This window comes from Pyrus communis, chromosome 10, assembly GCF_041283825.1.
Source record: "Pyrus communis isolate YQ-2024b chromosome 10, ASM4128382v1, whole genome shotgun sequence".
Taxonomy (NCBI): domain Eukaryota; kingdom Viridiplantae; phylum Streptophyta; class Magnoliopsida; order Rosales; family Rosaceae; genus Pyrus; species Pyrus communis.
In genome coordinates, this window is record NC_142574.1 from 3,958,218 (window position 1) to 3,969,159 (window position 10,942).

Here is a 10,942-nt window from a genome sequence, read left to right on the forward strand (position 1 = left end):
CCATCTAAGTTGCTCTACGTATTAGGAGGTTTAGCCTAGGTGATGGCGTCATCATTCAACACGAAGACTTGCCAATGTGTCATTATTCAACGGAAAGAAGCACATAGAGAGAGAATCATGTCGGGGGTGGCGGGGTTTGAGCTACACAATAAGCTATTTGTAGTTTTGTATTTTGGTGTTGAAATCACTGAGAGCTCCAACTTAAGATATTTCACTTATAAGTAGAGAATAATATCATTTGCGTAATATTAGTGACCAAAAGAGAATTTTGGACAATAGAAAATGTATTGGGAGTGGTAGGTTGGCTTGAACCACACAATAGACAAGTAAGAAATTGATTTTGAACCTGCGATGCATGTGAGTCAAAATTGAAAAGCTCGTTAAAAAGTGAACATGTGATTGGCATGCAACATTGTTTAACAAGAAATAGAATGAACGTAAAAATTGGTAAATTGGCAAACTAGTTGAGAAGTAAACTCATAATTTTGAGACAGTTAAGAGGCTAAACTGCATTTACTCCTTTTTTTAATCTACTAAAAAAGAAGAGTAATTTTTACTGGTATTACGGTCCATTGATGTTTCTCGTTATTTATAAACGAGAGATTCAACTTAAAGCATGTGTACTTAATATAAATGGGTTAAAGAATGAATCAGATGGGTTAAAAATATTTTCACCCAGAGAGTTTGGCAAATGATTTGGGCCTTGGTGCTTGATAATTATGAGCTTTCGCCGATCTTAAGTCGGCCAGATTGCTTTGACCCATTGAGCTGAAATTGTGTTTTGCTCGCATGGTCAAAGATAACTTATGATTCGTTTAGAAATATTTTTAAAATGACTATAAATATTTTTGATGAAAGTAATTTTGAACTTTGAAAGCATTTAAGTAATTTTTCTTTTTTTTATAAGAAATATTAGATATGTGCTTCTTGCAGGAAACACTAGATATGTGCTTCTTGCAGAAAACACTTGGTGCTTTTCCAAGATTCATTTTGATTTTTACTAATGTTTGGTTTTAAAAATATTTTCAACTAAAATATTTTCAGTTATTTTAACAGTACTTCTAAAAATTGTGTTTTTAGTTACATAAAACCTGCAAGACATGTTTTGATTTATTGCGGTTAATAACATATGTCTCCACATGACTACACACGTGAGAAAGTAAAGGGGAATAATTTAGGTTGCTTGTCGTCTTTGTCGTAATTATGAATTTGCTGACGTGGAGGGAATGTATGCGGCTAGAGATGAGAAGATAGACGGAGAGCGCGCGCGAGCGCAACAAAGCAGATACTGCTACGTGATATTTATACAAATTGTGGAATTTATGTATTAAATATAATTTAAAAAATAAAATTTTTCATCATATTCTCGAAACAATAAAAAATTTCTTTAAAAGCAGAATACAGTTACAGGACCCCATGTCCACGTGTCACACCACAAACAGACAAACTCACATCCTCTCTCCCTCCCTCCAATCTCACTTTCGCCCAAAATAAAAAAATACTAGATAATAATTGAGGCAGATTCAGGGGGTCTGATAGTTACCAATCAAAATCCACAAAGGGAGAGAGAAGGAGGAGAGAAACAGAAATAACAGTTTCAGAGAGCGGAGGAGGATGATGGAAAGGACAAATCACAAGTAAAAAAAAAAAAAAATCAGAAGAAATTCATCGTTATCGGAGAAGAGAATCGAATCGAATCGAAACGAATCGAAAGAATGAAGAAAGGATTGCATTCCCAAGCAGGGAAGCTTCACACAGTACTGCCGTACGAAACGCCGCGACTTAGAGACCATTACCTCATGGGCAAGAAATTGGGCCAAGGCCAATTCGGCACCACCTACCTCTGCACCCACAAGCCCACCGGCGCCCAGTTCGCCTGCAAGTCCATCCCCAAGCGCAAGCTCCTCTGCCAGGAGGACTACGACGACGTCTGGAGGGAGATTCAGATCATGCACCACCTCTCCGAGCACCCCAGCGTCGTCCAGATCAAGGGCACCTACGAGGACTCCGTCTTCGTGCACCTCGTCATGGAGCTCTGCGCCGGCGGGGAGCTCTTTGATAGGATCGTCCGCAAGGGGCATTACAGCGAGAGGGAGGCGGCCAAGCTCATCAAGACCATCGTCGGGGTGGTGGAGGGCTGCCACTCCCTCGGCGTCATGCACCGCGATCTCAAGCCCGAGAATTTCTTGTTCGACACGCCTTCGGATGACGCCACGCTCAAAGCCACCGATTTCGGCTTGTCCGTCTTCTACAAACCAGGTTCAGCTTCCTTTCCTATCCGATCCACTTTTACTTGGTTCTTTCTTTCTTTTTATTAAACCGGGAAATGGAAATGTTGGTCTGCTGTAGCTTTTCAAAATATTTCTGATTATTTCTTCAACTATTTAATTTTGCTGAATTGAATTTCTTGTGCCTTGTTGTGTACTCAATCTTTAGGGTTGCTTGATTTACACGTACATAGGTTTCTCTACTTAGTCTTGTATATGATGAACAAACATAAACTCCGCGGCTCCACCTACGAGGGAGGACGAAGGAGCTATTTCCCGGATATTGCTTTTTTTTTTTCTTTTTTTTTTTTTCTCTATGCTATATATTACATCACTAGATTCAACAATATTAACGTCCAAAATAGATTCAACAATATTAACGTCCTTTTGGTTGGGGATGGATGGCTCATCTGTCATGGTATTGATATCATAAGAAGGAATCTACGTTTTATTCAGTATGCCAATACATTCGGTCATTCCCATGAGCGAAATTACTCATCAATCTCTATGTCCACGACAATCCGTCTGCATAAACATAATTCCAAATGCATTGCTTTGCCAGAACAATGCTTTTTTTCTTTTTGGTTTCCAAGCCAGTATACAATTGACGCCATCACTATCCTGTATCAAATGCGGCTCTCCCTTGTGTTTTTCTCTTCCTCCCCGTTGAAGCTTGAACAGCGTTTTTGTCATGCATAAAGATGGTTGGTTATGTGCTCTGCTATACCTTTTCTTGTTCCAGGACAAGTTTTCCAGGACGTCGTTGGGAGTCCCTATTATGTTGCACCTGAGGTGTTGAACAAGATTTATGGACCTGAAGCGGATGTATGGAGTGCTGGTGTGATACTTTACATCCTCTTAAGCGGGGTTCCTCCTTTTTGGGCAGGTACCGACCCTCAACAGTTAATAAACCCTTATCAGTGAGGCTTGGCCTTTATTAACATGTTTGGTTCTTTTGTTGTATCGTGAGCTGTTTAATGTTTCAATATGTATCTACAGAAACTGAAGCAGGGATCTTCAGACAGATTTTACATGGCAAAATCGATTTTGAATCTGAGCCTTGGCCTAATATTTCCAAAAGTGCGAAAGATCTCATGTGTAAGATGCTTGAGAGGAACCCAAAGAAAAGAATATCCGCCCATGAAGTCCTATGTGAGTGGTTTAATACCTACTGCTGTGCTGATAAATTTTTATGAGATTGTTGCATAGATAAGGTTATATCCAAATGGTAGCTGTGTTGAAATCTAAAATGGATCTTTTCAGGTCACCCCTGGATTGTGGACGACAGAGTTGCCCCTGATAAACCACTAGATTCTGCGGTTTTGTCCCGCCTCAAGCAGTTCTCAGCAATGAATAAGCTTAAGAAGATGGCTCTTCGAGTATGTCTTATTAATGTCTTACCATATATCATCTTTTTATATATCTATCATTCTAATACATTTTCCACAGTAAACTTGCAGTCAATTGTTAAATTCATTTATCACCCAATGTGAGAGTTACAATTCATTCTCTGTCAAGGCATCATAAGTTTAAGATAACAAATAATATAATAACTTCTGTAACAAGTATTTTTAAAATGGTAGTAACATGATATGGGATGGACTTGGGATTTCATTTCACCTGAAAAACATTGGGTTACTGTAACGTAGACACAGTTTATAGTTTCCAGATCAAAACTCCATTTATACACTGCATTCAACATCAACTGGAGTTGTAGAAACATCTATAGGATACCCAATTTTTCCACCAAAGAAATCTTATGCAACCAATACAGTTTTTGTTTGACAATGATCAAGAAGTGTTCTTTGCAGTGCACATCGTATTATATAAAGGCCGGTCTGAGCAGAAATAGCATTTTTGAATAATTAAAAAACTTATCACTTTCCTTATAATACATGTGTTATCATATATTGTTCGTATCAACTTCACAAGATGGGTGTATGTTGTGATAGTGTTTGCGGTTGTAATAATGGTTAAAGCAATGTGAGACTGGGGGATGACCTCTCATTTTCTGTTTAATTCTCTAACCGATAAATATGTAAGGCCATAGTGAAGTAGGCAGACAACACTGATTTGTTATATATATGATTAGTAATGGTTAAGTAAAGTTCTAACCAGAATACCTGAGTTTTCACTCAATCAGCAGTGAGAAGCCACATGTATGTTATCGTTTAGTATTGGACCAACTACCTCTGTTATTCTTTATGTCAGCAATTTGTTTCTACTTCTCCTGTGACCAGTTTTTTGTTTCGGTGATGGTGTAATCTAGATCACTGCGGTGTTCTGTTTTCTTTGCCCAGGTTATAGCAGAAAGACTGTCAGAAGAAGAGATTGGTGGATTAAAAGAGTTGTTCAAAATGATTGACACGGATAACAGCGGGACAATAACATTTGAGGAACTTAAAGAGGGATTGAAAAAAGTGGGCTCGGAGCTAATGGAGTCTGAAATCAAGTCCCTTATGGAAGCAGTTAATAGATTGATCCCCATAAACTGGCTGCATATTGCAAAGTTTTCAATATTCTTCTGTTTATGATCTTAATAGATCTCCAACGTTATTAACATGAATGACCCTCACAAAATCTTTTTGCTTCGGCACTGTTGGCAGGCTGATATAGACAACAGCGGAACAATAGACTACGGTGAATTTCTTGCTGCTACCTTGCACTTAAACAAGATGGAAAGAGAGGAGAATTTGATTGCAGCCTTTTCCTTTTTCGACAAAGATGGTAGTGGATATATTACCGTCGATGAGCTTCAACAGGCTTGCAAGGAGTTTGGTCTAGGTGACGTTCATCTGGATGAAATTGTCAAAGAGATTGATGAAGACAACGTAAGCGTTTCTTTTCATTTTTATTTCGATTAGAAATAATATTAATGAAGTTTCAGAAGCCTAATTACGTAAATTTTGCAGGATGGGTGTATCGATTATGGGGAGTTTGCTGCAATGATGAGGAAGGGGGGTGATGGAGGAATTGGGAGGAGCAGAACCATGAGAAACAATTTGAACTTTAACTTGGCTGACGCTTTCGGAATAAAAGATCAGTCTACGTCTACCGGACAATGAGATAGTACCAAAGAAACTGCAATTTCTTCTAAACATGCAATTTTTAAAAGGAACTAAAGACAGAAAACTTGGCATGAAGAGTAGCCATTTGACTCTCACCGTGACCATATTAATTTTCGTTTGTAACAAACAACGTATTTTCGTTATCTAATGGTAGTCATACTGTATTTTCGTATAACATTTGAATACCATGTGATGTGTAAATGCCATGTCAGTTAACGATTGAATGTACTCCTCTTTCTTTCGAGTAAATTTCCTACTCAATTGTCCTCTCTCTCCCAATTTCCCTTCCATTCCTTGCGGTTCCGGAAACCTCACTGCCCCTTTCTTTGAATAGACTCACTACCACATTCCTTGGTATTTTCTGAAGATTGATGTTGTCCTAGAGTTTTGAAAACGAAAATGTTATTTCATCTTAAAGTGCTGTTATTTGAGCCACATTCTCTGGCGATCCTTCCTACATACGTGACTTGGGTAGGAGGACAACAATGTCCGACGGTAAATGTGGTACATATAACATTGTTGTTTTACCCTATTCTTTGATCTGACATAATTAGCCAACGATTCAAAGAAATCCTGGCAAATACGTGTGCCGTACACAAAAATTTCTCCATTCCCATTTTGAGCCTCATTGCACTCAGCTACAACATATAACTCGACACTTTTTCAAACTTCCACTCAGCTACAACGGTTCCAAGTAACAAAAACGAAAGGGCAAACGCCATCGGAAAAAAAATATAGCTCCACAACTTTCTGAATACTCTGTTATTTTACAAGGACTATCAATGTTACATGAGCCCAAAGCAATGATAAATTCATAAACAATATTGCACAGCAGCTTCCGGAACATCATTTGAACTCCGTAATAATACATTACCTAGTAAAGAATGCTTTGAGAAGCCTATATTGAAAAACAGACACTCCCCTTTGGTACCGAAATACTTAAGCTTCGCCATTTTGTAACATTTGCACTACTTAGCGTTGAGACTACACAAGTCGCCTTTTGGACAGAAGCACGGAATGGGGGTTCCTCACCACCAGAACTTTCATTCGTAGATTCGCTTCCTCTTCAAAACGGTTGGAAATATAATCAAAGAGCCAATGAGGAAAAGCACAAACAAAGTTTTAAAGTCATAGAGATCCTTGACTGAATTGAGATCCCCCAGAGCAAGGCCAGCCTAGCAAAACAAAATCAGCAGGTATTAACGCCTACGATGAAAACATTTCAAGAAAAGAAACTGTCATATGTAAAGTTGAAAAACAGACTTCAGAAGGTCTAAGATGTTCAGATGTAAGCAAACAGTTAAAGAATGGCCCCTGCAATAAAGTGAGATGAATTCTGGGAATAAAAGGTCTTCAGAGAAACTAAATAAAGATGTCAACTATACTTTAAACCAATGGGATCAGATGTTCCGTTTATGTGTATCTTGATTATTTTGGTCACAATCGTGATGCCTTCTCTATGTGCAACGGAGCTCTATTTTATATTTTTAATATTATTAATAAGTGCAAGAAATAAAGTGGCCATACAACACGGTACGCAAGTTAACATGATGAAAATCAATTTAATCTGTCGTATTTTTATTTGGACAGGGACAATGCGTAAAATGCATGTAAGAACGCAATTCTTAGTAATATTGCTAGTGCAGTTATTAAATTCTATACCTGCAATCTAACTAAGAAAGCTTTAATTATCATGGCCTATCTCACATGGGCAAATCAATCATCAAACATAGAAAGTCCTTCTGCACCTATACACAGCACGGGAAGCTTGACAATGACAGCCTTACCGAGACCCCTTAATTCATCCTCAAAATATATATTTTTTCTAATTACTTTATATTTACTGTAATAATAATCAATTTGATTTCTTTATGATTTATTGCATTGTAAAAAGACAAATTTGACACTACGAGGTATAGAACTATTTCAACCAAAAACTAACATTCAAAAATTTGCAAATTTCATGAGACTTTGTTCTAGATTTAGGTATTCATAGAAGAGCTTGAAGGCCTCGACCAAATTTGATTATAATATCGAATTATGCCAAGAACATGCTAATACTAGAGTTTACCGCAGTCTAAGTACTCTGACCAAAATTAGTTCACTCTTGGACCCTAGGAGTATGGGACTCCAAGTAAATGGGATCTTGACTAGACACATTGTCAAAAGAGAAGAACCAAAACCAGAAGGTTTTCTGGATGGAAGTCAACTAACATAGTTGGTCGACTTCTTCTTTGGCTCAATCGCCTGGCCTCCCAGCAGGCTACCTTTGCCAGCAGTTGGCTGAAGACCCTTACAATTTAAATATCTCATGCAACCGCCAATTACACTTCAGATTGAAGATAAGACAACAAAACACATATCCACTAAGTTTCTGCAATCCACTGGTGTTACCTTGTGTTTTCCAGACTCTACATATCTGAGAAATGGAATTTTATTAAAGACTTAAAATTGAGATGAAAAACTTAGTGAACCAGAGGTCCACCCACTATACGATACAACCCTAGAACAAAATCCAAAAACACACCTCTAACATTGCAATACAACTCTAATAACTATCCTACAGCAGCTCCCCAATCTAATAAAATTACAGAACATGCAAAATCTCTAAAGGTTGGAGAAAGCAAGAAACCATAGTACACACACCACAAGGAAGTTAAGCTCATGTCATTACCCAAGAAAGCAATAATACATAGCACATACCCGCCACAGCCAAACTCCACTCAAGTTCTTCTATTTCTGACCAACCAAATTACCCAAGACATGCTTTTGACAAAAAAAAAAAAAAAAAAAAAATGTTTGAAAACGTGACCAACAAATAATAACCTAATTGAACCATGCTTCTCTGACAACCCCCACCACAGCATCAATGCTTATGGATTACCACCTCTAAATACGGCATACTTCAAGGCCTTAAAGTCCAAAACCTCCAAAAGCATAACAAAACAATGAAGTAAAATGCTGCCCAGAGCTAATCTAAGCAGTGTGGACTGTTTAACAAATTTGTTATTAAAAAGTATAGCGAGCACCATATGCAAACACCAAAACAGGAATATATAGAAGACAATAACTAACCACAAAATAGTAAGATGAGAAAGTTCCATTTATTTTACAGAAAATAAAGTTGGCATTTAATTAGTAGAAAGAACTTACTCTGACTGTGATATAAGATGCTGGAATAAGTCCAATAAAAGTCGCCAGAAAGAAAATATGAAACGGTATATCAACAATTGGAGATGCCAAGTTGATGAAAAGGTTCGGCAAGGTTGGAGTTATCCTAAGAAAAAGCATGTAATTTAGCAGCTTTTCCCTACGCTTTGCAATCTGGATGCACAAAAGTTAAGGTTAAAGTAGTGGAAGATGGTAGCAGAATGATCAATTTTAACGAAGTAATAAGAAGTACCTCTGCCTGAAAAAATCTCAACTTTTCTGGCCAAAACCAACTAACAAAAGGCCTTCCAATTAACTTAGACAAAAAGAAGCAAGATGACGCTCCAGCTGTAGCGTTGCAGACAACCAAAATAAGGCCTCTGATTACACCAAAAAGAGCTCCAGCTAACAATGACATAAAAATTGTCCCAGGAATCATAAAAGTCTGCATGAAGATGTAAGTAGAGCAGTAACCCAGAATAAATTGTGCTGGATAATCATTGGCATAAGTTGCCAGATTGTCTCTGCAGAAGATTATAAAAAATATTAAAAATCAGAACAAGCATTCAGGGGAAGTGACTAATGTTAAATGGGACCATAAAGGCCACAGAACTGGATAAATAGACAGCCAAAAGTGAAAACATGACATGACTCCAAGGCATAGACCAAAACTGCATCTGTCTCTCTCAGTGGTGTGTAACGTGCAAAAGGGACGTGAAATGTAGGTATCCATTTACAGGTGCATCCCCGAGTGACTTCTTGGATTTGAAAATGACTGTTTGAAATGAACGAGTTACCTTCAGTTTTCCTCCGATTGTTGAAAACTTAAGTCATGAGGTATGGTCTTAGTAACTGAGACAAACATTTTGGAGATGTGTTCTCATGGTCAATTATAGGTTCTCTATGAATGGAAAGAAAGGCGAGTTTGTTCTAATATTGACTTTGAGATTCTTCTCAGGCTTCCATATTGCCAAAGATTGAAGAACAGATTTTCCCTTTTTATACACGCCGAGAAAAAGGGGAGAGAGTGGTGGGGGTGGATGCCTATTTGTTACCATCTGAAAGCTGGCTACAGATATATTCTTTCTATCAAGTCTCAGATGCAAATGCAGTCTAAACGTTACACAAGTTCCTTCTACATTCTCATTCTACCAAAGTCTTCAAATACGCCTATGAAACAATATGCAATACCTTGCAAAGGTGAATTCGAAGGTGTAGTGACTAAAAAGAAGCCCTATCGACGTAGGATTTCTACTTGTTTCATAATTTTTATTCGAATTTCAAATCAACCCAACACTTCTGACAATATCTTTGGAGAAACCGCAAATTAAACGCCATGTTTGAACAAATATCGGACCTCTTATGCAAATCAGAGAAAGAGAAAGAAAAAAAAAAAAAAAAGCAACTCAGATAATAAAATTTTCCGCAATCATCAAATTAGTGCAAACAAAATCTCAATAACCCTTCAACAACACAACTACAATATAATGTATTCGAAAAATTTGAACAACAAATCCAAATTTGAAATTGATTGAATCGCGAAAGGGACGTACTTGAGAAGGCGAAGATCGACAATGGTGCGGGGCAGCTTGAGTTTACCGTACTCGGCGGCGGGCATGGTCAAGTAGACGCAGGAGAGGCCGGTAGAGAAGACCAAGACAACGGCGAGAGCCGCCGCGAGCTCCCACCGCGAAAGCGGAAACCTTTCGGACTTGAGCTTCTTGCCGGTGGACCAATCATCCTCCTTGGCATTCTCCTCGTCCCTCGGCAGCCTCCCCGCGTCCCCCGCCAGATTTCTCGGAGCCGCCATGTACGGATTGCACCAGCACCGACACGAAGATGATGAGGGCCCACTTCAATAGTAACACTCATTCATCGACAAATTTGCGTCCTTGGTTTCGTTGTCAAGGTCGAAGCTTCAAAGTGTGGTTTTTAGAATGCGACCCACATCGATCAAAGATTCAAAATCTGAGAGAGACATATGTTGTTGGATCAAATACTTGGATTCAAATTTGGGAATTGAATTTGGTTTCGGTTTTGGGTGTGAAAATTGAGATTCAATACCCTTTTGTTGGTGCGTAACAATCAGATTCAATTTATGTGGAAAAAGGAACAAGAAAGATGGAAAGCGAATGAAAAAAGAGAGACGAAAGGACTATGAACCGAAAATATATAAAAAAAAAGGAGGTTGTGTAATATATTAAACACTGTTTTTCCTAATTTTCACGTTCATAATTTTAAATTTTGATATTTGTATCTATTTATTGTACAAATTTTAAAATTTAAAGACCATAAAGTAGAGACAGTTTGCCACTTGTTTGTTTTGGTTATATTTGTCGTCACTAGTTAAAGTAGATTTTTGTGAATGATAAATTTGATGATTATAGAGATCGTAATGATTTATTTATTTATTTAAAAAAAAAAAAAGATGAGTGCAAGAGGGAAAAAAAAGTCATG

The 10,942-nt window shown here is 37.9% G+C and overlaps 2 protein-coding genes across 3 annotated transcripts; one reads left to right on the forward strand and one right to left on the reverse strand.

Annotated features, from left to right (window-relative positions):
- Positions 1 to 1,472: 1,472 nt before the first annotated feature.
- Positions 1,473 to 5,584, forward strand: LOC137727817 (calcium-dependent protein kinase 11). The gene is made up of 7 exons (XM_068466650.2): positions 1,473 to 2,259; positions 3,010 to 3,153; positions 3,267 to 3,419; positions 3,531 to 3,646; positions 4,568 to 4,735; positions 4,874 to 5,098; positions 5,180 to 5,584. Exons 1-7 carry the CDS (start codon positions 1,716 to 1,718, stop codon positions 5,330 to 5,332), a joined length of 1,503 nt encoding a protein of 500 aa, XP_068322751.2. The 5' UTR covers positions 1,473 to 1,715; the 3' UTR covers positions 5,333 to 5,584.
- Positions 5,585 to 6,061: 477 nt separating this feature from the next.
- LOC137729020 (putative membrane protein At4g09580) lies at positions 6,062 to 10,687 on the reverse strand. Of its 2 annotated transcripts, XM_088677738.1 has the most exons (5): positions 10,039 to 10,657; positions 8,739 to 9,009; positions 8,489 to 8,659; positions 7,730 to 7,754; positions 6,062 to 6,510 (listed from the first exon to the last, which is right to left on the reverse strand). In XM_088677738.1, the coding sequence occupies exons 1-5, from the start codon at positions 10,293 to 10,295 to the stop codon at positions 6,464 to 6,466; spliced, it is 771 nt and encodes a 256-aa protein (XP_088533864.1). In that variant the 5' UTR covers positions 10,296 to 10,657; the 3' UTR covers positions 6,062 to 6,463. The 2 variants fall into 2 exon arrangements, with proteins under 2 accessions (XP_088533864.1, XP_068323939.1); XM_068467838.2 differs by lacking the exon at positions 7,730 to 7,754 and having other exon boundaries at positions 10,039 to 10,687.
- Positions 10,688 to 10,942: the final 255 nt, after the last annotated feature.

Coding starts and splice junctions, on each gene's coding strand:
- LOC137727817 (XM_068466650.2), top strand. CDS start 1,716: ATGAAGAAAGGATTGCATTCCCAAGCAGGGAAGCTTCACACAGTACTG. Junction 3,420..3,530: donor ATCCGCCCATGAAGTCCTAT/GTGAGTGGTTTA, acceptor GGATCTTTTCAG/GTCACCCCTGGATTGTGGAC. Junction 5,099..5,179: donor AAGAGATTGATGAAGACAAC/GTAAGCGTTTCT, acceptor TAAATTTTGCAG/GATGGGTGTATCGATTATGG.
- LOC137729020 (XM_068467838.2), bottom strand. CDS start 10,295: ATGGCGGCTCCGAGAAATCTGGCGGGGGACGCGGGGAGGCTGCCGAGG. Junction 9,010..10,038: donor GTCGATCTTCGCCTTCTCAA/GTACGTCCCTTT, acceptor AATCTTCTGCAG/AGACAATCTGGCAACTTATG. Junction 8,660..8,738: donor TGAGATTTTTTCAGGCAGAG/GTACTTCTTATT, acceptor TTGTGCATCCAG/ATTGCAAAGCGTAGGGAAAA.